Source organism: Phoca vitulina, unplaced genomic scaffold (assembly GCF_004348235.1).
Source record: "Phoca vitulina isolate PV1807 unplaced genomic scaffold, GSC_HSeal_1.0 scaffold4, whole genome shotgun sequence".
In the NCBI taxonomy this organism is placed as follows: domain Eukaryota; kingdom Metazoa; phylum Chordata; class Mammalia; order Carnivora; family Phocidae; genus Phoca; species Phoca vitulina.
The window spans coordinates 38,623,830-38,651,470 of NW_022589707.1; the positions used below are offsets into that span (position 1 = coordinate 38,623,830).

Genomic DNA, 27,641 nt, shown 5'->3' on the forward strand with positions numbered 1-27,641 from the left:
TGCATGTGTCACTTTGAATCAGTATTTTTATATCCTTTGGATAAATACCTAGTAGTGCAATTGCTGGACCACAGGGTAGTTCTATTTTTAACTTTTTGAGGACCCTCCATACTGTTTTCCAGAGTGGCTGCACCAGTTTGCATTCCCACCAAGAGTGTGAGAGGGTTCCCCTTCCTCCACATCCTCCTCGAATACACATACTTTTTATGCAAAACACTGAGAACTCATTGCAGGGCTCTAGCATCTCCAGGAGGATGGTGGCGGGTCGCTGGTGCGGTGAGAGCCCGTTGCCCAGGCAGCCCCAGGTCTGCTGTGTGTGGGCCGGGCACACAGTGCTCTCAGCCTATTAAAAATAGGTGTCGCTTGCTGTAGGCCAGGCGCTATTCTAAGTGCTCTGCATATATTAACTAACTTAATCCCCACAATAACTCTAGGGGGAATGTTCTTATTAGCCCCATTTTATAGATGAGGAGACTAAGTTCCAAGAGATAATGTAATTCACATAATCTTAAATCCAGATAAAAATCCAGTTAACACCAGAGCCCAGCATCCTGCCTCGCAGGGCCTTGCAGGTTATCCACTGTGGGAGGGAGGGTATGGGGCTTCGTCATTGCAGCTCCCCGCCCAGCCCCCCAGACCACAACAACCCACTAGCACGCTGGAGTAGGGTCCTCTTCACCTAAAAGCAGCATTGCCAGTGAGGTTTCCGAGGGTGCTTCCTGATCTTTGCTTCTTGGAAGACTGACTGTGTCCTCACGAATGTCTCGGAGCCCTGCAGAGGGTCAAATGGATGCTGGCAGTTGGCGCCTCCACAGGCTCCCTTTCAGGTTGCTGCCAACCCACATCCTTGGCGGCGGAGGGGGTGTTTCTGCGACAGTCGTGTGCTCGGGCCCTCTGACGGCTCTCTGAAAGCCCACGGTGATCTTCGTGCACCCCATGGTGCATCTACCCGATGGGCTTCTGTTCCCAAGGCTTCTGCTGCTCTTATCCCTACATTCCCCTTTGCATTTGAAGCCTAGAGCAGCTTCACTAAGGGGCTGGTGCGGGAATATTCCCCAGGCCGGGGCTCCAGGGACAAAGCCAAGACCTCTGCCTGTGAGTGTACAACCAAGCGTGGCCACCGGCAGCAAGTCAGGGGGGAGCACGAGCTCCCGTTCACCGTCTTGCCTCTGCCCTCAGGATGTGGGGCAACAGAATCGGCGATGAAGGAGCAAAGGCCTTCGCGGAGGCTCTGAGGAACCACCCCAGCCTGACCAACCTGAGGTACCTGCTGCTTTCTGAGACCTGCTGTCCCTGGGGTCCAACCTGGGCACTCCGTGTGCCTCCGGGTTTGCGAGGGGAGAAGCCAAGGGGAAGAGAGTGGTTGGCTTTCCTAATGTGGGGGGGGGATTTTTCTTTCGTAAACAGTTTTATGGACATGTAAGAAGCATAGCACATTACTGTTCAGCTCGGCCACTTGTCATATGTAACCACCACCCGGAACAAGACCCGGGACTTTGCCAGCCCCTCTGCGGTCTCCCCAGGCTCCTTGGCAGTGGGGGAGTGGGGAGGAATTCTCAAGTCCAGATAACACTGAAAGGGATGCCCCTTCCTCACTCACAGGACAGTGCTGAGACAGAAGGGAACCTTCCTCTCTGTAAAGACCTACTCCTCCCTAGCCTTCTTTTAGTCCTCTGGCCAAATCTCAGAGCCTCGGCTGTCTCCCCATTGCCCGGGTTCTTCCTAACACTGAAAAAGAAATCCAAGTTAGTGGGGGCAACAGCAGAGTTTCTTCTTCATGAGAACAGAGGACGCTTCTCCAGGTCTTATTGATGGGCACCTTGAAAACGTCAGCCACCTGAAGCAGAGCCCTCCCAGCCCCTGATCTGCTTGCGACCAGGTCTCGCTGATGTTCCATTTACTGTCTGGCCTCTCCTTGAGCGGTCTTGTGCCTGTCCTCATGCTCGGAGCGTGCGCCCTGGAGCAACAGAACTGGAACCGCTGCTGGCCAGGCTGAGCACTTCTGCTTCCTGCCTCAAGTCAGCTTCCTCCTCGGGCAGGGGCCGCCTCCAGGCAGCATCTTCTGGGTGTTTCGGTTGCTGAAGCCAAACCCAAATGTAGACGTGTCTCTAATGATTGACCCCACATGTTTTCCTTCCTAGTCTTGCATTCAACGGCATCTCCACAGAAGGAGGGAAGAGCCTCGCACAGGCCCTGCAGTGCAACACCTCTCTGAGAATATTCTGGTAATAACCAGAGTCCTTTTGAAAGTTTGGGTCTCAGGGATTATTCCAAAGACCATACAGCCTGGAATCTTAACTGAAAAACCACCTTTTTAATTGAAAAGGCTCTAGGCCTTTCCTCAGTGTTGAGTTGAGAATTTCCTCCTAGAAGAGAAAACAGCCATTCCTAGAAGCACAAACAGGTACAGAAGGGGGAGGTGGGCCCCAGGAGCATGGGCTTGACCTTAGCCTTCTTTACCAACCCAGACCTCAGGACTGCTGGCCATTCTGTCAGGATTATCCTCAGAGCACCTTCACATAGGCCTTGCAGAGTCCAATTTTGGTGCACTTGGCTCAGACTTTTCTCCCTTCCTCCTCTTAAGTTGCCTTCCATGTAATCACAGTCAGGCCCTTCGTGGTCCAGCTCACCAGTCACTGGAAGCCCACATTCCTCACTCCCTCTCTGTCCTCCAGGGGTACTAATTTAGTGTATGTTGCCTTCTGACCGTGCTTTTTTTTGGGGGGGGGGTTGTCATTTACTCTAATTTATTTGAATTTTATTTACTTGCCTGTATCATAAATTCCTTACGGGTGAGGGAACTGTATTAGGGACTCAGGGCACCTGAGATATCAGCTGAGTTTGTTAATATTGACAATGTCATCATTTTGAGAGTTCTCCTACTAGACCTGTTGGCCAGTAAATGCATTTTTAATTCTTTTCCTCTAAAAAAAAATCTTTAAAAATACTTTGAAATATTTTTAAAAAACTGTAAGGAAGTCAAAAAGTAGGAAGTGAAAGTACTTCCTCCCTCATGTTTTCCAGATCAACCTTTTTCTTCTAGCCTTTGAATGTATATTCTAGCCTTCTAGAATAATAGAAATAGCATCTTCTTACAAAATAGAATAGCATTTAGCAAGTGGCTTTTATTTATTTTTTTAAGATTTTATTTATTTATTTGACAGAGACAGTGAGAGCAGGAACACAAGCAGGGGGAGTAGGAGAGGGAGAGGGAGAAGAGGCTTCCCACTGAGCAGGGAGCCTGATGTGGGGCTCGATCCCAGGACCCTGGGATCATGACCTGAGCCGAAGGCAGACGCTTAACGACTGAGCCACCCAGGCACCCCAGCAGGTGGCTTTTAAAAAATATCTTAAGGGGCGTCTGGGTGGCTCAGTTGGTTAAGCGTCCAACTCGATTTCAGCTCAGGTCATGATCTCAGGGTCGTGAGATCGCACTCAGTGCAGAGTCTGCTCAAGATTCTCTCTCTCCAGGGCGCCTGGGTAGCTCAGTTGTTAAGCTCTCTGTCAAATAAATAAAATCTTAAAAAAAAAAAAAAAAAAGATTCTCTCTCTCCCTCTGCCTCTCCCCACTGTGCGTGTGCACTCTAAAATAAATAAATCTTAAAAAAAAAATATTAACCATGTATTGTCCACATTTTACATGTCCTTTTATGTCAGGGTATCTCAGTCTCAACACAGTTGACATTTTGGTCCAAATCATTCTTGTGAGGGGCTGTCCTGTTCATTATAGGGTGTTTAGCAGAATCCTGGGCATCTACCCATTAGACACGAGCAGTACCCTCCAATTGGGATGATCAAAATTGTCTCCAGATGTGGACAAATGTCCCCTAGAGGGAAAAGCACCCAGTTGAGAACCCCTGCTCTATATGGATAGTAACGATGTTAGTACCGAACATTTCTCGAGTGCCGACTGTATGCCATGCACTCTGCCTTTTACCTTTTTTTTTTTTTTGGAGAGCGGGAGAGAGAGAGAGTGAGTAGGGTGGGGGGCAGAGGGAGAGAGAGAGAATCTTTAGCAGGCTCCACGCCCAGTGCAGAGTCCAGCATGGGGCTCAGTCTCACGACCCTGAGATCATGACCTGAGCCAAAATCAAGAGTTGGACGCTTAACCGACTGAGCCACCCAGGCGCCCCTATTCTCAGCCCCTCATGTGTGTTCCCTCACCCTCACAGCCACCCCATAATGTCTATACTGTGCCTGTTCACCTTTATTTCTCTGGTGAGAGAACTCAGGCCCAGAGAAGTTAAACCACCTGCCCCCTGGTTGTCCTGCTGGTGAGCGACACACATGGGCATGTCTGGCTCCTGAGTTCTCCTAAATATCATGTTCTTCTGCCTCATTCTCTCCACCTCATTCCCTCCAAAGGCCGCACAACGTCCCATTGAATGCATGTTTGCAATTTAGTTTCCCAGTAGCCTCTGCTGACATTTACTGGTGTTCACACTTTACATTACGACCGATACTACTCCTTGTGTGCACACGTGTGCACACTCCAGGCTCAGTGTGCAAAGTACTGAAGTACTTACTGTGGGCTCAAAGTACAACACGTTTAACGTTCAGATAGACGCTGCCAAATTGCCTTTTGAGGAATGATTTTTTTAAGATTCTGTTTCATTCTTCTTCTTTATTCTTTCATCCACTGGCACAACAGGGTCCAATCCTATTTACAGAGCTAAGAGTCCTCTATGCTCTATCCAGATTACTTCTGGTTTTAAGAACAGCTGAGAGACCTCCTGAACTTGGAGTCCCTGAACGTGGGTCCTTCACGACAGGCTTCAGACCAGAGCATTGAGCACATTTTAACATGTAGCTCACAGGCTTCTCTAAGTCTTCCTACGACTGACTTCGGTAACAGGCTGTCAGAGACGTTCAAGGGGCTTTGGGGGCTGGAAGAAGCCTGGGAAGCGGGCATTGGCCCCTGTCTCCTCTGGGATCTGAGGCCCCAGCAAAGATGGGGAGGGAGCTTGGGCTCCGCCAGAGAAGCAGAGCTGAGAAGTAGGAGCTTGGGTACAGGATTTGCACGAGAAATGAATCCCCCTTTGTTGTCTGTGGGGCTCAGAGGCTGGGATTGGGACCTGGCTGTTTGCTCAGTTCAGCAAGTGATTAGCAGCCTAAGCTGGAGAGAGCTGGGCTGGGATCCCACTTCCGAGAACCCATTTAAGAATGTGTGCCAGGTACGGCTCTCCTAAGTAAACACTTCCTTTCTTTTCTAGGCTCACCAAAAATGAACTCAATGATGAAGTGGCGGAGAGCCTGGCAGAGATGTTGAAAGTCAACCAGACGTTGAAACATTTATGGTAACTCAGAGAACCTCAGAATTTCAGGCTGTGCTCCTTTTAAAACATATTTTTTGAGATGAGGTGCCTGGCTGGCTCAGTTGGTAAAGCATGTGACTCTTGATCTTGGGCTTGTGAGTTCAGGCCCCATGTTGGGTGTAGAGATTACTTAAAAAAAATAAAATCTTAATAAAATGTACAGGTCAGTGGTCTTTAGTGTATTCACAAGGTTGTGCAACCAGCACCACGATCTAACTATAGATCGGTTTTACTTTCCTGCTGCCCCCAGCCGGAATACACCCCCATGCATTAAGCAGCGCCTCCCCGTCTTTCTCCCCCAGTCCCTGATCGACTGTCTCTATGGATTTGCCTATTCTAGGCATTTCACAGAAATGGAATCCTACAACATGTGACTTTTTGTCTGCATTCTTTCACTGGCATGAGTTTTCAAGGCTCATTGACATTCTAGCACGTGTCAGAACCTCATGGCTCTGTGTGGCTAATATTCCTCTGTGTGAATCGTCCACAATCTGTCCATCCGTCGGTTGGTAGGCATCGGGGTTGTTTCTACTTTTTGACTGTTGTGAATAATGCTACCTTGAACATTCCTGTGCATGTTTGTGTATGGACATGTGTTTTCATTTCTCTTGGGTATACGCTTAGGAATAGAATTGCCGGGTCACATGGCCACTCCGTATGTAACTTTTTGAGGAGCCATCAAAGTATTTTCTGAAGTGGCTGCTCACTTTACCTTCCCACCAGCAATGTGGGAAGGCTCCCAGTTCTCACATCCTCACCAGCAACACTCGTCGTTGTCCACCTTTTTTGAATCTTGTCACTCTTGTGGGTGTGAAGTGGTATCTCCTTGTGGTTTTGATCTGCATTTCCCTGCTGACTAACATTGGGCATCTTTTTTTTTTTTAAGATTTTATTTACTTATTTGTCAGAGAGAGAGACAGATACAGAGAGAGCACAAGCAGGGGGAGGGGGAGAGGGAGAAGCAGGCTTCCCGCTCAGCAAGGAGCCTGATGCGGGACTCGATCCCAGGACCCTGGGATCATGACCTGAGCTGAAGGCAGACGCTTAACCGACTGAGCCACCCAGGCGCCCCTAACACTGGGCATCTTTTCATGAACCTGTTGGTCTTTGTGTATCTTCTTTGAAGAAATGTCTCTACATCCTTCCCCCAAATTTAATTTAAATGTTAATAAATTTATTTGCCTTTTTATTGCTGAGTTGTTAGAGTTCTTTATATATTCTGGGTACTAGACACTTACTAGGTAGACAATTTGCAAATATTTCTTCTGTGGGGTTTTTCACTTTCTTGTTAGTGATCTTTGAAGCACAGAAGTATTTTTTTTTTTTTTAAAGATTTTATTTATTTATTTGACAGAGAGATAGAGAGAGAACACAAGTAGGCAGAGAAGCAGGCAGAGGGAGAGGGAGAAGCAGGCTCTCCGCAGAGCAGGGAGCCCGATGCGGGACTCGATCCCAGGACCCTGGGATCATGACCTGAGCCGAAGTTTAATTTTGATGGAAGTCCCACTTATTTTTTTCTTTGGTGGTTTGTGTTTTAGGTGTCTAAGAAACTGTTGCCTAATCCAAGGTCACAAAGATTTACATCTAAGTTTCCCTTTAAGTGTTATAGTTTGGCTCTTACATTGAGGTATTGGATCCTAAATGTTAATTTCTGGAGTTGATTGTTGTGTGCAGTCTGAGGCGTAGGGCCCAAATTAATTCTTTGGCATGTGGCTATCCAGCTGTCCCAGCACCTCCTGTTGAAAAAACTATCTTTCCCTTTTAATTGGCCCTGACACTTTTGCCAAAAATCAATTGACCGTAAACATACGGGTATATTTCTGGACTTTCTATTCTAGTTCATTGATCTGTTTATCCTTACGGCAGTATCACACTGTCCTGATTATTCTAATGAGGTAGTAAGTTTTGAAATCAGGAAGTGTGAGTCTTCCAACTTTGTCCTTCTTTCTCAAGGTTGTTTGGGCTCTTCTGGGTCCCTTGTATTTCCATATGAATTTCAGCTCACCTTGTCAGTTTCTGTGAAACAGCCAGTCTGTGCTTTTACATCTGTTTTGTTGTTGTTGTTTCTCTGGCCTGTAGACTTTCTTTTCTCTCCTGCCCTTGGTGCCAGGCCAGCCCCTGCAGGGAGCTCTGAGCGAGACCGGGGCTAGAGAGTGAGTCTCGGCTGCTTCGTGCGTGCACAGACCACACTGCCCTCATGAAGGCGGCCCCGGGGGGCATGTGTGCCTGAGCCCTGCCACACTCTTTGGCTCTCTTACTACCCGGCCTCTTGCCAGCTCTTGGTTGGAAGCAGCTCCCCCAGCAAAGTGGAGGTGATGAGGAAGCAGCAGTTTAACCCGGTGCATGGTTCTGGCTCCACTTCCAGGTTCTATCGTTGCTTCTTTTGCCAAAATGTCCAAGTTATGTTGTGGTCGTCCTTACCCAGGGGGTCATCACCTCTGCCCCTGAGCCCAGGGGTCCCACTTTGAGAGATGTGGCTGGGAGACTGGGGCACGGTCCTGTGTGTTGGGGCAGCAATGGCAACAAGAGCTCCCCTGCCCCTGGGCACCAGGGCAGAAACTGTGAGAACGACTTCCTTCGTACACATCCTCCCACTGAGACCTCACACACCCAGGGAGGGGGTGTTCTCTTGCCTCCATTTTACAGATCAGGCCACTGAGGCATAGATACCGTGAGCTTATTTCTTCAAGGATCTGTGGCTGAGAAGTGGGGGGTGGGTGTGTGTGGAGGAGGGGAGCTTTGAACCACGACACTGTCCTGCCTCTTCATGGGGTTGGCCCCTTCTCGCTTAGTTTCTATAATCTCATCAATCACGACGGTGAAGTTCTCATCTTCCTGGTAGGGCTGCCTTGTTGGGTCAGTGCCCAGGATTTCTTAGGGTCAAGTTCAGTAGTAGCCTTATTCTACAAATAGCCAGGAGCGAGGAGTGGGTCTGTGACGAAGCACAGACACATCCCTGCCTTGTGCGGTGTGTAGCTCTTGGTTGGGTTGGAAGCCCAGCTGCCCAGGAGAGCACTTGAGAAATTGTCCAGGCTCCCCGGCTATATCAGAAACCTTTGTTCCATTTGGATCACTGCTACCTGACCTAATGGGGTGCCCTCCTAGAGGCCCCGTTATTGATGCTTTCCCGCTGGGACCCATGAGCGGCAGCAGGAGAATCTTTCTCTTCCCTCCCCTGCCAGAGGTTGGAGAGGACATGGTGCATTCTTAGAAGCCTTTGTTTCTCCAATGAAGTGAACAGCCAGTTAGCTGCTTAACTTTAAAAACTGCCTTGCCTTCCCCAGCCAGCTGGAAGGCCACTAGACTGCCTGTCCTCTGGGTGTTTCTTAGAATTTGTTGTTCAGACTGGTGGCCTCCAAGCATTTTTGATTGGGCACCCCTGCAGCGAAAAATGCCAATGACACACATAAACGCATTCATGTATTAAATTATCTATGTATGAATGCACAGATATATTATGTTCACTCTAAAAATATACCAAAAAATTAAACATTTTAAAGGATGTCCTTTATTCTGGTAGATCTGCTCAAGACAGAGCCAAATCTGTCTTGTGGGAGCCAAATCTTCGCCAGATTAAAAGTCACGTGGACACCGTTCTTCCCCGGCCCTGTCTCATTCCCACCATACCCTTACAACTCCCTAATGGAGGGGGCAGAGTTAATCCAGTATTAAGGATTTGCTACAAGATATGTTCTTCTTTCAGGCTTATCCAGAACCAGATCACAGCCAAGGGGATTGCCCAGCTGGCAGATGCCTTACAGAGGAACACTGGCATTATGGAGATTTGGTAAGACTCGTCCACCGCTGGTCATAATAGTAACAGTGCTTACTTACTCAGCACCGCCATCTGGGTGCCAGGCACAATGTGCAGGGGAGCTCTTTGCACTTATTCCTCATCTTTCCCATTATCTTGTGAAGTAGCTGGTATTATTTCCATTTCACAGATGTAGAACCTGAGGCCCAGAGCAGTGAAGTAAACCTGCCCAAGGTGCCACCTAAGAAGAGCAGCTGGAATCTGGCCCAGTCGGCCTGACCCTGCTCTCCTCCCCGGTCCCCTGTCCTCCTCTGCTTCCCTGAAGTTCCGGAGCAAACAGCTCTGGAAAGGCATTCCCACTGCAAGTGAAGCACTCAGGGACTCAGGAGGCTGAGAGATGAACGTGCTAGCTGGAGTTTGGGGCCCATTCTTCTCCTTTTCTGGACCTCCTGGGCTTGAGGAGCTACTTCCATGCTGATCTGAGCTGACCTGTGCTCTTCCTCAACTTCCTGTTTCTGCCTTGAGGAGTGGCTTCTGGGGCTAGTGGGAGCCAAATCGTTTGCTTTCTACAACACTGAGCCCTATTCCACCCCATTAGTGCCTCACAAGACACATACCCCTGCCCCTGTTTGGGTCTGGGCTTGTAGAATGTGCAGGGCCATATGGGGTTTGGGGGGCGTTCTCATTAGTAACAGTTGCAGCCATGGTTTGGGTGCTGGGGAAATGGCAGTTAGCCAGACAGAAAGGACCCTGATTGCGTAAGAGTACCGGCTTCTTGGAGCTGAGAACTGGGGGCTGAACAGACTCCTGAGTGCTCTGGAGTTTGTCCTGCACCTCGGGCGGGAAACAGCCCTGCAAAGCCACCGTGTGGAGGACCCGGCAGGGGGCAAAGCCAGACCTCCCTTGAGGACACAGACGGGAGGAAGAGTTCACGCTCTCACTGTGGCTGCTCTATGAACTCAGATCCTCAGCTGGGGGGGTAGTTACTCATTAACTATATTTCTTCATGACTGGGGGAGAACTTCCCAGCCAAAAAAAAGTAAATCGAGGTACAGCCCCTTGACCTCGGCTCCGAGAACAGTGCTTTTTAAACTTTCCTTTGGAACTTGTCAGTGGAGCAAAATGAGTTTGGCGGGTTGCAACCAGCATTATTTAAAAAATGAACTTGAGGGCGCCTGGGTGGCTCAGTTGGTTGAGCGACTGCCTTCGGCTCAGGTCATGATCCTGGAGTCCCGGGATCGAGTCCCGCATCGGGCTCCCTGCTCAGCAGGGAGTCTGCTTCTCCCTCTCCCGCTCCCCCGTCTTGTGCTCTCTCTTTCTCTCACTCTCTCAAATAAATAAAGAAAATCTTTAAAAAAAAAAAAAAAATGAACTTGAGCAGAGTACCAGCAAGCACTGTGCGTAGTATGAAGTGTGATTTTTTTTTTTTTTTTAAAGATTTTATTTATTTGACAGAGACAAAGCAAGAGAAGGAACACAAGCAGGGTCAGAGGGAGAGCGGGAAGCAGGGACTCGATTCCAGGACCCTGGGACCATGACCTGAGCCCAAGGCAGACGCTTAATGACTGAGCCACCGAGGCGCCCCTGAAGTGTGATTTTATAATCTTGTTTCAGATATGAGTATGTGCGTATGAATAGATTGGTTCACAATGTTAAATGTAATTCTTATTCGGGTCATGGTTGGAAAAACGCTTGGAAAACACTGTTCTAGAGAAGAGAGCCCGCCTCTGGCAAGACTGACGGCAGCGCTGTGGCCTGTGAGAGCTCGTGGGACTTGAGTTTGCGTTCATCCCGAGCCCCTCCTGCCTGTGGCCCCTTCCCCAGAAGCCCTTCGTGTCCTGCCGCTTCCGTGGTCCAAGGACAGCGGGCGGAGGGGGAGGCCGATGTAGGCCAGGCTGCGGAAGTTTGCAGGCAGCAGTCGGCCTCTGCTCTTCTCAGAGGCTGGTGAGGACAGCTATAAGGGTACACAGCTGCTTTATTAACCGTCAAGCCTGAAGAGGTGCATCCGTCCTTACAAGGGACGGTTTGTGCAGGGCCAGGTGCCTTTAGCGTCCAGGTGTGTCACCCAGAGCTGGAGGGAGGCACTGTGTGTGTGTATGGGGGGCAGGGGGCGGATTCAGAGGGAAGGCGAGAGGGAGAGCTCGGGAGGGGCTGGCCTGGCGGCGGCTTCACTTCCATCCCTAGCTTGCCCCACGTGGGTGACGCCCTGGATCTGGGCTCTGCGAAGTCCAGTCCAGGGCTGGGGGGGCTGGGGGGTGAGGGAGCCACTCTGCCTGCAGCCACCGGCGGCACAGCGACTCGCCGTCTGGACTGACGTCTGGGTCTGCCTCGCCCCCGGCCCAGGAGAACCTGCAGCCCTCAGTCCCGCCGTGGGTTCTGCTGCAAAGACAGGAGGTCGGGTGCTCCGTGACCTGACGCTGTCCGGCATTTCTCACACACCCTGTCCTGCGAGGCGGTCTACTGCAGACCGCGAGCTCTTTGAGGGTGGGGCCCGGGCCGTGGTGTTAAAGAAGCAGGATTCAGCTGAGTAAACTGGAAGGTCTAATTGGCTTTATTAAACAATTCAGGAGTCGGGCAGCATCCCACCTAGCAAGTACAGGGGAGCTCTGCCGAGCCGAACGAGAGAAAGGTTCTTAAAGCACAGGCATAAACAAAGACGAATTTATTAGCAGGGAATGCATTGTTTAGGCACGTTTGCCCTCCTAAGGGGAGCTGAAGGGGCCTCTCAGGAAATTGCCTAGTATCGACGAGGAGATTCTATGTTGACTGATTAAAGGTTCCATTCATTCCTCTCAGCTACTGCTCTGTAGTTCTCAGAGCCTCTGCTGATCTTCGGCATTCTGTCATGATATTTTGGCTTTCTCTGTGATACTCACAGGTTATGACTTCAGATTTATGTTCCTTTAAGTCGGTTGTCCTCTCTGTACCTTTCTGCTGGTCCAGTCTGAGGGGACCATGTGCTTGGTGGTTATGTGGCTGCAAACATGCCTTTAAAATTTTTGAGAGAATATAATGCACCAGGGAGATTATTATGATTATGATAATTCCCAGTGTTTGCAGGGTACTTTGAAGCTATGCTCTCCAATCCAATCAAAATCAAATAAATCAAAGTCCCCATGGAAGGAGTCCTCTTTTTAAGGCAAGTGGCTTATTTTGTGATTTGATGTAATCGAGTTTCAAATTTCCCAGAACGGTGAACCCAGGTGTGGCAGGGGGGATTGGCTCCAGCAGGCAGCTCCGTGCTCGGCTGAAGGACAATCAAGGGCTGTTCTGTTATGGAGAACAACTTTGGCCAGAGAGTCCAGGGATCGTTGTTGGGCAGTTCTTGCTTTAGTGGCAATTTGGCAAACATTTCAAGAATTAAGGAGAAGTTCCTGATTAGAGCCTCATTATATTTATCCCTGGAAGTAGGGATCTGCCAAAAGGAGAGTCGTGAATCACAAAAGCCTCCTGGTAGTTCCCTTCGAACTCACGATGTAAATTCACAGGACTCGACCCATGATAAAAGTATGATTTTCTCCTAGCCTGAAATAAAAGGTGGCTCTGAATTCCAGAAGTTGCCCCCTGAGCGGTGGCCTGGGAGGGAAAGATAAGGGTGTTATCTCGCCAAGCCAATGCCAGAGGGAGGGGAAGGAAAAGAGGGCAAATGGTGTCCTGTTCAGTTCCGGTGTGAAGTCAATCCGGCGTGGTGAGCGGAGGCAGTCTACCTGGGTGGCCAGTGTTTCTCTCCCTGGTCAGGGTGATTGTCCAGGACCAGGGCTCCAGTGGAGCTTTCTTCAGTTGTGTGATGGGGACTCAAGGCTCAGTGCCTTCTAGTTGCACAGCGGTGTCAGTGGTCAGGAGCATTCCCGAAGGTCCCAAGAGCTGTTCTTCTCTGGTGATGTTTCCAGAATCCCTAATCATCACCAGGCTCTAGACTGTGCCTAACAGGACCCTTTGAACTGGGATCCCAGATGGTTTTTTGAAGCTGTTCATAACAGGCTGGAGCACAAGACACAAAAGACTCACAGTGGCTGGTCACACTGGCATGAAACAACAAGGTTGTACACGGATAGAGTTCCAGGAACTCTGCAAGGTTCTCGTTAGGTGAAGAGGGTGCCTCGATCACTGGAGATTATACAAGGTGTACCCCAAGTGGGAAACACTTTAATAGTTTTTTTATTTCCTACTGTGAGGACAACAGCCTTGGGGGACGGAAAGGCTTCAACCCTTCCAGAAAACACACATGCAATAACACGACGACTGGGCGCCTGGACCAAGAGGCAGTTGAAAGCGGTGCGGCTACCGGTGTTCAAGGGTCCAGAGCGGGAGGTCTGAGGCCTCTGCGGACAAAAACGGTTTTTTCAGGATTGTGGACCCGACCAGTCAGACACTGCTAAAAGACTGTTTTTGCAATTTTATAGACATTTCCCCACTAACGTCTTTTTATAATTGGAGTCATCTTGAATGTACTTTGATGGGCGCAGGACGGCAAAAACCAAAAACAGGGTTTGTTAGGGAGCGAGGAGGAATCAAGTGGCCATCCTGGGTTTCCCATAGCCCAACTGTTTTAGTTTAATTTCTCTGATTCTGGAGCAGACCTTTGCCATGTTATAAGGACGTCAGGATGGCAAACGTCTGGCACTGAGGGGCCGTTTTCTGCAGAAAGAGAATGGAGTTAATCCACATCTTTATAGATTCTGTTGCTGCCTTGCACAAAAGTCACCTGGTCACATATTAAAATTTCTTTCCACAAACCTTCTAGAACTTTCCTTTTTTACATTCAGATTTTGTCCTAAGTTTTCCCTTGTTAAATAACCAGTCTCACTTTAGGACAAAATTACCTTCTTTTCCATCAAAGATGTATTTCTGTTTTTCGTATTTTTTCTTACCAAAAACACATATCCTTCTTTCCTTACATACAGAGTTGTTTCTCTTATTATTTCCAGTAGCCTTAATTACATTAGAATTTTTAAAAAAGCTTTATTTAAGTAATCTCTAAATGCACCATGGGGCTCCAACTCATGACCCCGAAATTAAGAGTTGCATGCTCTTTCAACTGAGCCAGCCTGGTGCCCCTTTATGAGAATTCTTAACTGTTAAGTATATGCCTTTTTCAATTTCTCAAAGTAGCCCTAACATATCAAAATATCTTTTAGTTTCTCTGTAAAATAAACCTATGTTTAGTAATTGTTTTAGTATTTTAAAATAAAAACTTTCCTTAAATCTGGAAAAACAAAACATTTTTAAAAAATGAATGTTTTGACCAAAAAGTTATAAAAATTATCCTCCTTAGTTAATTTAGTCACATATTTTTCTGGTTCTACTTGAATTTAGTTCTTCCATTAGTTCTGGAAATTCTTACCCAGTTTAATTGTATGAGCTGAAGGTTATCAGAAATCTGTACTGAGAGGTCTTTCCATGAGTCTCATTTAAGACAAAATATATTTGCGGGAGGCTTCTGTAAAAGCATCTGAGTAAAAAGTATACCCGTAAACGATAAAAGTCTTAAAAATGGCCATGGTTAAAGATCTGATTAGAGTTTATTACAATGCAAGTGGCAAGGAAATTTGGTTATTTCTGTGACATATAACACTTTAAGATAATAATATATCAGGACATATCAGATTGTTTGGAGTTTCATATAATTTTTAGAACACTTATTTATTTTGATAACTGACATCTACACAAAGTTTGGTAGCACTTATCTGACAGTGCTGTCCATGGGATTAAACACAACAAACAAGCCTAATGAGTTCAATTATTCACAAAATCTTTGAAATGTACAATGGGCCCTCTGGAAAATTTCAGTTAGATTGTGGCCAGAAAGACTTCATTTTAGAATTTGATTTTGGGAAGTATGTCAAAAATATCAAAAGGTTGGTTAAATAGGTTTGGTTAAATAGGATCACGAATTGTTATAAAACAATAGTTAACTATCCATTTAACCAAAATGACAATAAAAGATTATAAAGGCCAATACAGTAGGTTACACAGTTGTAAGCAAAATTTAGCCCTTTTAATATTAAGACTCAGTTTAAGTAATCCAAAGACGTGATAAACATAGGAAATTATTTTGGCAAAACACAGAATCCTTGTTTTTTATAAAGAAAAACTTTTGTTTATAATTTCTTACTAAGAGCAGACCAGGAGTTCAAGAAAAGTTTGACCTTTTAACAAAGAGAAAACAATTCTAATTTTGCACCAGTGTACTTTCGATAATAAAACTCATTTACTTAAATTTACCTTCATCTTACCCAGTACTAGCCACACAGAAAATTTCTTTCCAAAGATTTCTTTTCCATAAATCTTCTACAATTTTTTTTTTTACATCCAGATTTTGCCCTAAGTTTTCACTTTGCTTCAGGACAAATTTATATTCTTTTTCCTCAACAGAAATGTATTTTTATTCCTCATATTTTTTCTCACCCAAAACACATATCTTATTTTCAGTTGCCTTATTTACATTTATTCGAATTCTTAACTCTTAGAAACCTTAATTTCTAGTGAAAACTAAGTAGTAAGCAATTGTAAACTGTTACACCAGAATTCTTTAGATTGGCAATTTTTTTTTAAGTAAGCTGTATGCCTAATGTGGGACTTGAACTCATGACCCTAAGTCACATGGTCCACTGACTGAGCCAGCCAGGTGCCCCTAGATTGGCAAATTTATGAATATATTTCATAATTTCGAAACATGTGTTTCTTCATAGTACAACAGCATAAAACAGAACCAAATTTGTTTTATACAGAGAAAGTAAAAGTAGGTAAACCTATATTAATACTTAATGTTGTATTACTTTTTCTTACTGGGAAATGATCTAGATACCCAATGAATTTTTTTTTTTTTTAAGATTTTATTTGAGAGAGAGAAAGCACCAGTGGGGGAAGGGGGAGAGGGAGAAGCAGACTCCCTACTGAGCAGGGAGCCCAACGTGGGCCTCCATCCCAGGACCCTGAGATCATGACCTGAGCCAAAGGCAGACACCTAACTGACTGAGCCACCTAGGTGCCCCTAGATACTCAATGAATTTAATTATCCATTTAATTTAGCAAAACTTTTTAAAGTTTTGGGTTACCATCAAAACGATTTTGGAAGCTATTTAAAAGTTTACCTAGCCTGGGTGGCTCAGTCGGTTAAGCATCTGCCTTTGACCCAGGTCATGATCTCAGGGTCCTGGGATGGAGCCCCATGTGGGGCTCCCTGCTCAGTGGGGAGTCTGCTTCTCCCTCTGCCTCTCCCCCCAGCTTGTGCTCACTCAAATAAATAAAATCTTAAAAAAAAAAAAATTTACCTAGAAACCTTTTTATCTTATTTACATCTATTTAATTTACTTGTTCTTATTATATTTGGACTACCCATAAAACTTCATGAGGCATTAGACTCAACCATTATTCTGGGTTTTTTTTCTGACAGATTTTGCAACAGAGAGAACATGAAACTCATTTGACTTTCAGTAAACACAGGCAGAATAAAAGTTTTTTATATTTAATGCTGGTAACTCTAAAGACAGGTCTATTTTAATTAAACCAATAATCTTAAATTAGCTTTAATGCCAAATATTTTCCCAGATCATATGAACTTAAACATTTGGGTTAGTTTTTAGCTTTCTGAGTTTTAAAGACTTTATTTATTTATTTTAGAGAGAACTAGGGGTGGCGGTTGGCAGGGACAGAGGGAAAGAGAGAATCTCAAGCAGACTCCCCTATGAGCACGGAGCCCAACACAGAGCTCCCTCTCACAACCCTGAGGTCATGACCCCGAGATCATGACCTGAGCTGAAATCAAGAGTTGGACGCTTAACCGACTGAGCCACCCAGGCACACCGCAAGCTTTCTGAGTTTTAGAATGCCCAATTCTTACCAGAGCATGCCTTCAGATAAACTAAATAGAACTCTGTTACAATTTTAGCCATACCACCCAAAAATACAGAAAATATCTCACATTTACAACATACATGGACACACATGCAAATACACAGACCAGAGGCAAACAAAATCTTCTAGCTTTTGGTTCTACTCGCCTTTGTAGAGCGATTATAGGCCCAATTTCCAAATACTTCCCTCTCTCCCTTTTTCTAATGAAAAACTTCCCTATCAAGTTTGCATTTCAAAGAATGGCTCCTACCTAGGTCCTACAGAAGATGGGGTAGAAAATGTACAGAGAAAGTATCGAAGTTTTGTCCAAGGTGGAGATTTGGAGCTTATCTGCCTGTTATCAGAGGTGCTCAAGGGGGCATCAGAGCCCTGTTACCGGTTTGTATTTTAAAAAGGCCTCTTCCCCTCTCATTTTTCCTTCAGCCTCAGGTAATTGTGGGCTGTGTTCACATTTCAAAGACGTGATAAGATTTATAATTTAAAGGGACAGAAAAAATGCAAAAAACTTTAAGAGTTTTGGGGTAATTGTGACTTAAAATTGACCTTTTCTAAACCGGTCAGCTGTGGCAGTCTTCCTTCCTAGCCATGGAAGAGCATATTCTTGTTTATTGGCAAAGCTGTACCCTTTTAATGGGGGGCCGATTCTGACTTTCACAGGTAGCCTCTTCACTTTTGAAAACCTGGAGGATGCTGGGTTCTTGGGCACACATCTAGCTATTGGTCAAATGCTTCTAGGAAGCTCAGTTGTTCCGATGGGCAATGGAACACAGGACAAGATATTAAGAAATTCAAAGTAATGTGGGTGAAGACTTGTTTATTTAGCGTCCTGTGGTACATTGCCAAACATGATTTTAAATCTCAACAGCTTGGGTCCTGAATGGTGAATAATGTTCTGGAACCTATCAGGGCAGTATTTTCAATATAGGCCTAAATATTATTTCTGCCTAAATATGGCATTTAAGGAGAGAATAATTGAGTGCTTCCTTGTTATAATTAAATAAAATGCTTGATTGCTCTGGGCGGGGGGGGGAATTACCTTTTTTCCCCTTAAGTACAGGGCAATTTTGTTCCAATATCCTGACCTTTGATAATATCCACAAATATTTTGAGAGGAATGGAGGAGGTTGGTAAAGATAGGTGGTTTTTGACATATTTCTAGAGTTGCATTTCTGGTTTTATAGAGATTTGGAAGACAAAGACAGTTGTTTTTAATCCCCCCAAAGAACTGGATTCCAGCCTGAATATCAAGGGACTGGCCTACCTCTTTAACTAAATTTGCTTCTTTATATCAAGCGGAATTTTATGCTTTTGTACAGTCTGGATAAAGCATTTTAACAAAAGCCTTCATAGTTACACAGTTCAGCCAGGACTTCTATTAGCCCCTCAGCATCAGCCTTCCTCTGATCATTTCAAGGAGGGCCTAGGGGAAATTTTATTGGTCATCTCTTTCCTCTGTGAAGGGGAGGTTGTGAATAGTCAAATCTTTTTAATATTTCTCTAAGTTTGGTAGGATCTTCTGAAAATGGAGGAAAAAGGGCTTTATAAAGATTTGCTGCTGTTTGGGGGACATGGATTTTTTGCAGTAGGGGGCGGGGTCTAGGATACACCTGACGAAGGTGAGCATATAAAAAGGTCTGAGGCTGGGGCGCCTGGGTGGCTCAGTCCGTTAAGCACCTGCCAGGTCATGATCCCAGGGTCCTGGAATCGAGCCTCGTATCGGGCTCCTTGCTCTGCAGGGAGCCTGCTTCTCCCTCTCCTTCCCGCTTGTATTCTCTCACTGTCTCTCCTCTCTCTCTCTTTCAAATAAATAAAATCTTAAAAAAAAAAAAAAAAATGACGCTGACAGAGGTTGATTACAGTAAACCAAACCCTCCTGTTTGTCCTAGGTGCTTCTGTTAAATTCACTTTTTGGCTTCTAGCATTTATAAGAGTAGTCTATATACTTTGAACCTAGAGGTTGGGCTAGATTTTAAGAAGGGGAATTTTCATGGGACATTTATCTGTCTTAAGTCTAATTTTTGTTCTTTTATCTTGTCAAGGGAATCCCTAAGACTAGCCATTATACTAATAAGACAATTGAGAGCTCTTTATAATTTTTCTCTTTCAAATAGCCAATTTAAAGGATCTAGTGTTTGGCCATTGACAAATTGGATCTTATTAATTTCAATAGTGATTCAAACCCATAAGCCTTTTAATGGCTTAATCCAAGACTTAAGAGGTGTCCCCAGAGAAAGCAGAGATGATGCAGCCCCCACGATCCAAAAGCCTAGTCCCAAGAATAGTGTGAGAAAGCAACCACCTTCGTTGTGCAGGCTGTAAGGACGAGGTGGTGTGTACGGTGCCTCTGGTCTCCCAGAATGGAAGACACCTCTAGGCACAGACCTGCTCATCTGTGACATTGGGCTGGTGCTACTGGAATGAGATTTCTCTAGCACTAAGGAGCAAGAAAGGCTGAAGCAACAGAGGCCCCTCCCTTAGGGGCTGGGGCCCCTTATGACAAACTTTCCTGAGAGCTGGCGTGGCCGGACAGAGAGCGCTGCTTGTAATTGTGTGTCTCAGGTCCCCGGTCTATTGGACTGGCCACCACGATGCACCCCGGTGAAGTGTGCCCTCCCAAGTGAGGGAGACCAGAGAAAATATGCTCACTGGTCACAAAGCCAAGCGCTTAGGACACAGAACTAGACAAAAGGAAAAATCTCTTATGTTCACATTAACAGCCCTGCCTAAGCCTTGGGTCTCCGGGGGCCAAACCAAGACCTAGAAGGGCTATGCCTTGAGGTTGGGGACTGTGTGCTGTTTTACTGTGTACCTCAGTGCATGGATGTTTTCTTGAGGCCGGCAGCGAACTGAGTGTCCGTCTAACCCAGTCCATGACCTTATCCTAACGGCGGGGGGAGGGCGGGAGATCTTTGAGTTAGATGACAAGCAATCTAACAGCTTCTAACTGCTGACCCGTGACCACCAATTTTGTCGCTTGGGCTTCCAAGATGTTTCTTTAGCAACAGCCCTTACTTCATGTGCGCGGTAACCCACAGCAGAGTTCGTCTAAACAGACCCTGTTCTGAGGAGAACTGTGACCTCACCAGTCTGTGAGGCCGGTACACAGCAGGCTTCTAGGGCTGAAGCCTGCATTCTGTCCTGTGAGAAGTCCTTCCGATGACACTCAACAAAAAAAGACACAGATGAAAGAAAACAGTGGCCACCTCTGGGAGAATATGATCAGTCACCCAAGAGTACGCTACCAAATTTTTACCAAAAGTTGTTCAGCCCAAGGAACTAGTTCTACAGTATTTTCTCCTGCTAACTAAATTTAGAGAAAGAAAGATTGTTACCACTCTCAGGTTCCACCAGGCCCTGCAGACAGAGGAGCCGGGAGGCTGGCGCGGTCAGAACCTTACCTTCTGCTGTGTGTCAGCTGTCCCAGGATCTCTGGGCGAGCCGCTGTCCTGCGACTGAGTATCCACCGGCTACGCCAACCGGAGGGAAGGGAAGGTTCTTCCTCTACCTTTCAAGTTCTTCCAGCTGGACTGAGAGTTACATAAGACAGATTAACCAGAGGGAAAAAACCAAAGTTTTATTGTGTGTGCACAGTGGGCCAATAATGAAATTGAGACCTAAAGAGATGACCAAGGCAGGCAGTTTTTGTATTTTTTAGGCAGAGACAATAAATAAACCCATGAGGAATTGACAGGACGAAGAAAACTTAACTTTGGGAGCTCCAATTAGTAAGGAATTCTAGGCAGAATTTGGGGTGTGATATTGGTAAAAATTAACAAGGTTGTTTATACAGCTTTTCTGGCTCTGAATTTCCCGTCTCTGGTGCTAAGAATGAGGGTGCCTTTCACATGGGAGATTTACCTCCTGCTTTCAGTGGGATAGAGGGGGATCTGAGTGTCGTCCTTGTACGGGTTGTCTCTTAAATATGTGTTCTTTAAAACCATCAGCATGCCACAGTGGCACATTTTGGAGCAGCCTGCCCTTGGGCCCTACAAAACCAACCATTTCTGTAGATATTCACAGCTCTGGCACTGTGGTTTTTAGACCTAAAATGAGCAGGTATGCTGGAAGGTGGCATGTTTGACTCTTCAGAACTTAAGGATCCTATTAGCTAAGGCTTTGTTTCCACGATCCGCTCTTTTAGAAGCAACAACCTGCACGTCCCAGGCAGGCAGAAAGCCAAGCCTGGTTATGCAAAATGAAACAAGGAAGAGGGTGAGAGCCGCCCCTGGGAGGGAGGGCATCAGTGAACAATGGGTTTAGATTCGGGAAGGAAAGGGTGACGTGCAGTTTTCTTTTCCCCTCTCCATGGGCACTGCGGGCACCTTCAGAAGAAGTGATTCTGGTAAGCATTTTCACCCTTCCCTGGCTTCTGCCAGTTCTTCCAGGGTCCCCTGTGTGGGCTCTGCTATCTGCAGGAGGTTCCCCTTAGCTATTTATTTTTTTAAGATATTTGAGAGAGAGGGAGCGCAAGTGAGAGAGAGAAAAAAGAGAGAGAATGAGCACCAGTGGAGGGAGCAGCAGAGGAAGAGGGACAAACAGGCTCCTCGCTGAGCAGGGAGCTCAACGCAGAGCACGATCCCAGGACCCCCCACCCCTGACCCCCATCCCAGATCATGACCTGAGCCTAAGGCAGATGCTTAACTGACTGAGCCACCCAGGCGCCGCGCCCCCACCAACCCCTTGGCTGTAGCAGTTTACCAAAAAATTTCTCAGTTTCATTAACTCTGAGAGGGGCCCTGTATGGCCAATACCTTGCCAGTTTTGTTTCTGGTGGCATTTTCAGAGCGGGGAAAGGCAGTGCAGACCGAGGATTAGCAGAATGAGTGCTCAGAGGACAGAGGGGGACAGCAAGAGTTCCTTCTGTTTTGCTTTAGGTCCCTCTTACACCTTTAATTTTCGTGAGCCTTTCGCTAAATCTTTTTATTAATCTTTTAATGAAACTATTTCGGAATTTTGAAACCTTTAGGAGCTTCTGCTTGCCAATGTAAACAGGCATCCCATTCGGTTTGGGAACTTGCGCTTTCCAATGCACTTCTTAAATGACCTTGTCTATGGGAACGTTCCCCTTTGTGGCCACTGTACTGCTAGGTTGTTTTTAGCAGAGTTTTGCCATTTCTATAGAAATTCACAGCTCCCGGCACCGTGGTTTTTAGACCTAAAATGAGCAGGTGTGCTGGAAGGTGGCATGTTTGACTCTTCAGAATTTAAGGATCCTGTTAGCTAAGCCTTTGTTTACACGAAACAAGACAAACACGCACCTTAACACACCAGCAGTAACCACAAGGTGTTGCCATGGAGTGGCCGGGAGTAGGCCGTGCCCAGCCTGGGCAATTCCCTGTGTGGACTGACCCAGTGGCCTCCGGCGTGGGGACTGTGTACTGGAAATGGGAAAGGATTCAAGCAGCAAAGCCCAGTAAATGGGGACTGCAGGTGGGAGCCCGGAAGGGATTCCAGCGTGGACTGACGGGCTGAACCCAGGGCTAAGCACTGGCGCTCCATGAGAGCCCCCACCAGTCTATGCTGACCTGGACTGGAAAGCCAATTAGGTCGGTAGCTCGAAGGCAAAGAGGGGAGCAGAAACTGGGAGCACTCACTGGCGGCACCCGGGCAATGTCGAGAAAGGGGAACGTAGAAGGGCTCGCAGGGGGGTCCCCCGTGCCAGTGATTCTCCCTGTCCCCATGGGCCATCGGAAGCTCGCTGTAGATCCCAGTGCCGCCACCAAGTCTGTGAAACAAAATTCAACCACATAAATTGGAAGGTCTGGTTGGCTTTATTCAACAATTCACGAATCAGGCGGCATACCCTCTGCTGAGCCAAACAAGAGAAAGGTTTTTGAAAGGCAGAGCAGAGAAGGCATTAAAAAAAGGCATTAAAAAGGCATCATTTACTAGCCAGGAATGCACTGTGTAGGCCAGGTTGCCCTCCTAAGGAGCAGAAGGGGACTCGGGAAATTTCCTGGTCAGGTTGCCTGGCTAAAGGCTGTATTCCTGGGGAGGTGAAACTGCAGTTCCATTAGGTATTAAGTTCTGGTTTACTGACCTGGGGCTTTAACCTCAGTGAGGCCATTTGAAGCCTGTGGGTTGTTTCTTTTAAAAAACAAAATAAACAAACAAAAAACAAACAGCCACTGCTGTGTCCCTGGGGCTTAGCGCTGCATTTTCATTTGCTGAATAACAAAGTGCCTGAGTGCCAGGCACGCTGCTGGCACCATCCAGTGGTGACCAAAAGGGACCTGCCCTCATTCGTGGGTTTACCACCTAGTGAGGGGGACACACAGTAAAGAAAAAATCATTCAAGCAATTCACTGTGAGAGCTGTAAAGGAGAGAGCTAAGAAGGGAACCTAATACAGACGAGGTTTCATGGAACTTCTCCCTCAGGAAGTGGCATTAAGCTAAGCCATGAAGAATGAATAGGAAAGTATTCCAGGTAGAGGGAACAGCATATGCAAAGGCTCTGAGGCAGGAAGGAGGAGCATGGTATCCTTGAAGAACAGCAAGATGTTGATGTGCCCTGGGGTTCAGACAGTAGAGAAGGGGCAACGGGGGGCAGAGGAATTGGGGCATACTAGACTATAAGAGATCTGTGGGTAGTGTTACATATTCTGGTCTTTATCCTAAAAGCAATGGAAAGTCATGGAGGGATTTGAAGCAAAGGGGGATATGATCAGCGCTGCATTATAAAAAGACCACTCTGGCTCCTCCAGGAAAATGGATTTGAAGAGGTCACATGGGTACATGTAAAGGGACCAGTCAGGAGGGCACTGTAGTGATCCAGAGAAGAGATGATGATGCTCAGACCACGATGGTGATGGTGCAGATATGGAGGGGTTCCAGGGAGGTATGCTGGAGATGTTTCGAGAGTAAGATAGAACTCTGGGATAGACAGACTAAGATGAGGAGGAAGGGGTCAAGGCTGATCCCCAGGTCACTGACTTACACAGCTGGATGAAGAGTGGTCCGACACGGAGTTACGGGCCCTGGGCCGGCGTGGCCACCTTGAGGTGCCCGGGAGGCGTCCAGGTGAAGATTCTGAGTAGGCAGAGCCACACAGGAGAGGTCTGGGCTGCAAGTCCACTGACATAGGGACGAGGTCGCCTGGGGGCGTGATAGGCCCTTCCCCCAGCCTGAAGGAAATCCAGTATTTAGAGGCCACATGCAGGAGAACAGGGGAGGGGAGACTGAGACAGAGTGACAGACACAGGAGAAAACCAGAGAGCCTAAGAGCAAGCCAAGTGGGTGTGGTGTTTCAAGGAGGCAGAGGGCAGGACAGCCAAATGCCTGTGAAGGACAAGACCAGGCCTGAGAGATGTCATTAAGTTCAAGTTTATAGAGGCTACCGGTGACCTTAGTGAGAGCCAGTTCAGAGAGTGACGATAGCGAAAAGGAGTAATATTATCACACAAGTGTCTGAATAGAGTACGTCTCTTAACTTCAGGGCCATGTGAGGAACAGGAGTATGGTAGGAACACACACTGGCAAGGCTCCCACAAGTTCCTAACATTTTACTTGTGTTCTTTGTTTTTCTCTCACAGCCTAAATGGAAACTTGATAAAGCCAGAGGAGGCCAAAGTCTTTGAAGATGAGAAGCGGATCATCTGCTTCTGAGAGGCAGGGGTCTGAGCCCGAGGAGGAGCCCGCTGCCCTGATGAACAGAGGAGCCGCCCCGCATAGCTGTTACAATTTTGCAGGGCCTGAGTGCGCCTGGTGAGCCGTTTTAGTGACTAAATGCACTATGAAGAGATGTAATGCATATGCAGGATCATTTTTATTGGACATGAGAGGAATAAGGCTGAGCTCAAAACTGGCCCTCAGCACCAGGGAAGTGAGTTAGTCATGCTGTCTTCATGGAAGAGTTGAGGACACAGTAGAGAGTTAGTGCCACGCTTCTTGCAGAAAAGGTGCTCAACAAACAAGTGTTTTACCTGGAACATTCTCTTCCTCCTTAGTACCTCCCGACAGGTTGACGGTCTGCCCACTTCACAGCTGTAGAGACTGAGATATGCGCAGCGTCGGGATTTGGCGCTTCCAAGGTTTTGCCAAAGCAAAGGCTCCTTGTGGGCTTCTGTTTTAGTCCTTGGGTCTCAGTGTCTGTTGACGGAGATCACAGGGTGCCCTCTTGGCAGGTCTAAGAGAAAGGGTGGGGTCTTCATACTGCGGAGTTTCCACTCAGGGCTTCCTCATGCTGGGCTGACTTCCTCAGGAAGGCTGCTAAGTGTGGGCATAAGTGCTCTGCGCCAGGAGGAAGAACCCGTGCCCTTCCTCGAAAAGGAATAAGGCCTGGCTTGCCTTTGTGGCCCTGGGGTCCAAACAGAAGCTTCTGTCTGTGTCTCTTGCCCTCCTGAGGAAGGGAGATCTCTCCCTGCCCCGGAGTAGTTGTGAGGATGACTGAACCCGACTGAAGGCTGAGGGAGTTGCTGAGAACCCGGCTAGCAGAGCATGTTACACGGACCATCACGGCAGGCATGTGCTGGACATTAAATGGGGGAGGGGTGGTGATACTACCAGATAACTTGTTCTTTTGCCAATTCGTTTAATAAAGTACTGAAAACATTATTTCTAATCGCCCGAGTCTGGGATTTTTAAAAGGGAATTTAGCCTGAGAAGCACGGGCGGGTCCCTGGACTCCATGGCTTGACTCCCTTCGGGACACTCACTGTGTTGGGTGGGGCCCTGGCGTGTAGTGCTGTGAAGGGCCTGCTGAAGGAAGGGCCAGAGGCGTCATCGTTATGGTCCTTTGCAGGCCTCTCCACCTACCAAGGGATCAAAAAAAGCCAAGGAAGCAACTGAGGTCTTTCTTTTCCTCCATCTGACCTCTGAATCCATGCAGCTGGCTTCTCAGAGGCACGGACTTGTTCCGGGGAGGCTGGGGCCAGGGTATGCTGCCTGGGCCACATTCCACAGCCCGCACCACTGTGGCTCGGCAGACCGTGGCAGGCCGGGCTCTACGTCTACTACCTTCCGTGGCGGTTCGCTGCTGAGTAGACCTGTCACCCTGTGGCAGGAGGCACCAAGCTGATAAGGACCAAACACGAGAGGGGAAGGGACGAGGAGGCCTTCCAACAGTACCTTGGAGTTCTCGGAGGTCCGGTGTGGCTTTGTGCAGGAGCCCCTGTCAGGAAGTGTGCCACCGAGCAAGTTAGCTCTAAAACTCCTGTACGGTCATTCAGCCACATGGTGGTTGTTCCCCTGCGGGGCTGCTTTGGTAGCTCTGACCCACCCCTCCCTTCACCCCAGATCTGAGTATTCACCTAAGAGTCACCCCCTGAGGCAGCAACTCTCTCCCTGCCAGAGATTCTGAGCAACAGGTATGGAATGAGCATGGCGAGCTGAAGGCCAGGGGTGCTTAGGACAGACTTTAGACTTCCCGAGTAAAGAACTATACTCAGCTGACAGATTCGGGTTTTGTTAAACCACTAAAACTAAACTTTTGAGAGACTAAAGTTTACTCAGAAACTACCAAATAGTGCTGCTTTTACAGATTATCAAAATTAAAACTGCTGCGTCTAAGGAAATTAGAATTTGTGTAGTGTTGGCTTAAATTCTATTTGGAAATACTTCTGGTCTTCTAGATGGTGAGCAATAGAATTTTTGATTTCTCAGTCTCCTGATTTGCTGGAAAGGTTCCCCATTACTCACTGGTGAGCTTCTGTGCGGAGAAGTGGAGCCTTTTCCTCACCAAGAAAAAGACCATTGAAAATTGAAAGAAAAAAAAAATTCCACAAACTTAGGATTATTTCTTCCCACGGGACATCTTGGTTGGTTTCGGGAAAGAAAGGACAGCTCCTATATTTCAGGAGTGCATTTATGGCATGTCTGGGCTGATTTGGAACTTAAAAAAACAACAACAAAAAAAACCCTGTCGAGTCACCAGGTGGGTTTGGTCCAGGTCCTAAGACTCAGAATCTCAACCTGCGTCTTGAAAACTGGGCCTCCTAGGGTAGCCCCCCGCCCTCCCCCGCTCTGGGCGGCCCTGAGGAGCAGACACGCTGAAGCTGGAAGGCGGGGTCGCTGCTCAGTACACACCACCGGCCACCGTGAAACCAACGCCGCTCATTTCCGCTCGCCGGGGAACGCCCTGCTGCTTCTCTTCTCAGCTCGGGACCTTCCCGACAAGGTCCCCTATGGGCCTGGAAGCTCTCAAAGTCAGGCCCAAGACTACGATTCCACCTCGGGCAGCTTGGACTAGTCCAGCTTCATCAGCGAAGGCATAGCCGTTAGTGTTCACCACTGTCACCCAAGAGCCCTACCGCTCAAGTGTGACTCACAGCCGCGTGGTCCTCGTACAGGGAAGAACGGAGCAGGAGCCCACGAGCCTCCGCCAGGGGTCCCCTTCTGCTCCCCACTGGACGCAGGTGGCTCACGGGATCTTTTGGTCCACTTCCAGGTGTGCCACGTCTATTTCCGGCAGCGAACTGCTCCCGCACAGGAAAACCCCCTGGCCCTGGAGCTGAAAGGCAAAACCGTGATCATTATGCCAGGCGCCCCCAGACAGAGGGATTTTAACAAAAACGGAACTCGCTGGCGAGGAGGCTCGTGTTCCCACTCAGATGTGCTTGTAGCGGCGCCGCAGCGCCCCGGGGGCCGTCCCAGCACGAGGCTCTCAGCCTTCATGTGCAACTGACTGCGCCCAAGACCAGCTTAAAACTTTCAGAGGCACTAAGCACTGACAAGGTTATGGGCCCCCAATGATCTGTAATTAAAAAAATTTTTAAAC

The 27,641-nt window shown here is 47.4% G+C and overlaps 1 protein-coding gene, 1 long non-coding RNA gene and 1 other non-coding gene across 5 annotated transcripts in view; 2 read left to right on the plus strand and 1 right to left on the minus strand.

The window, feature by feature from the left end:
* Positions 1–24,856, plus strand: part of NOD1 (nucleotide binding oligomerization domain containing 1) — a 63,591-nt gene extending 38,735 nt beyond the window's left edge. For all 3 annotated transcript variants that reach the window (XM_032401851.1, XM_032401850.1, XM_032401852.1), the window contains 5 exons: positions 1,180–1,263; positions 2,142–2,225; positions 5,214–5,297; positions 9,019–9,102; positions 24,460–24,856. In XM_032401851.1, coding sequence (XP_032257742.1) covers positions 1,180–1,263; positions 2,142–2,225; positions 5,214–5,297; positions 9,019–9,102; positions 24,460–24,532 — 409 coding nt within the window. In that variant the 3' untranslated portion in view covers positions 24,533–24,856. The remainder of the gene's footprint in view (positions 1–1,179; positions 1,264–2,141; positions 2,226–5,213; positions 5,298–9,018; positions 9,103–24,459) is intronic.
* Positions 11,717–24,931, minus strand: LOC116630902. The gene is made up of 3 exons (XR_004299041.1): positions 24,850–24,931; positions 20,325–20,453; positions 11,717–13,707 (listed from the first exon to the last, which is right to left on the minus strand). It is a non-coding gene; the product is annotated as an uncharacterized LOC116630902 (long non-coding RNA).
* On the plus strand, positions 17,467–17,591 carry LOC116631176. The gene has a single exon (XR_004299120.1). It is a non-coding gene; the product is annotated as a small nucleolar RNA SNORA24 (small nucleolar RNA).
* Positions 24,932–27,641: the final 2,710 nt, after the last annotated feature.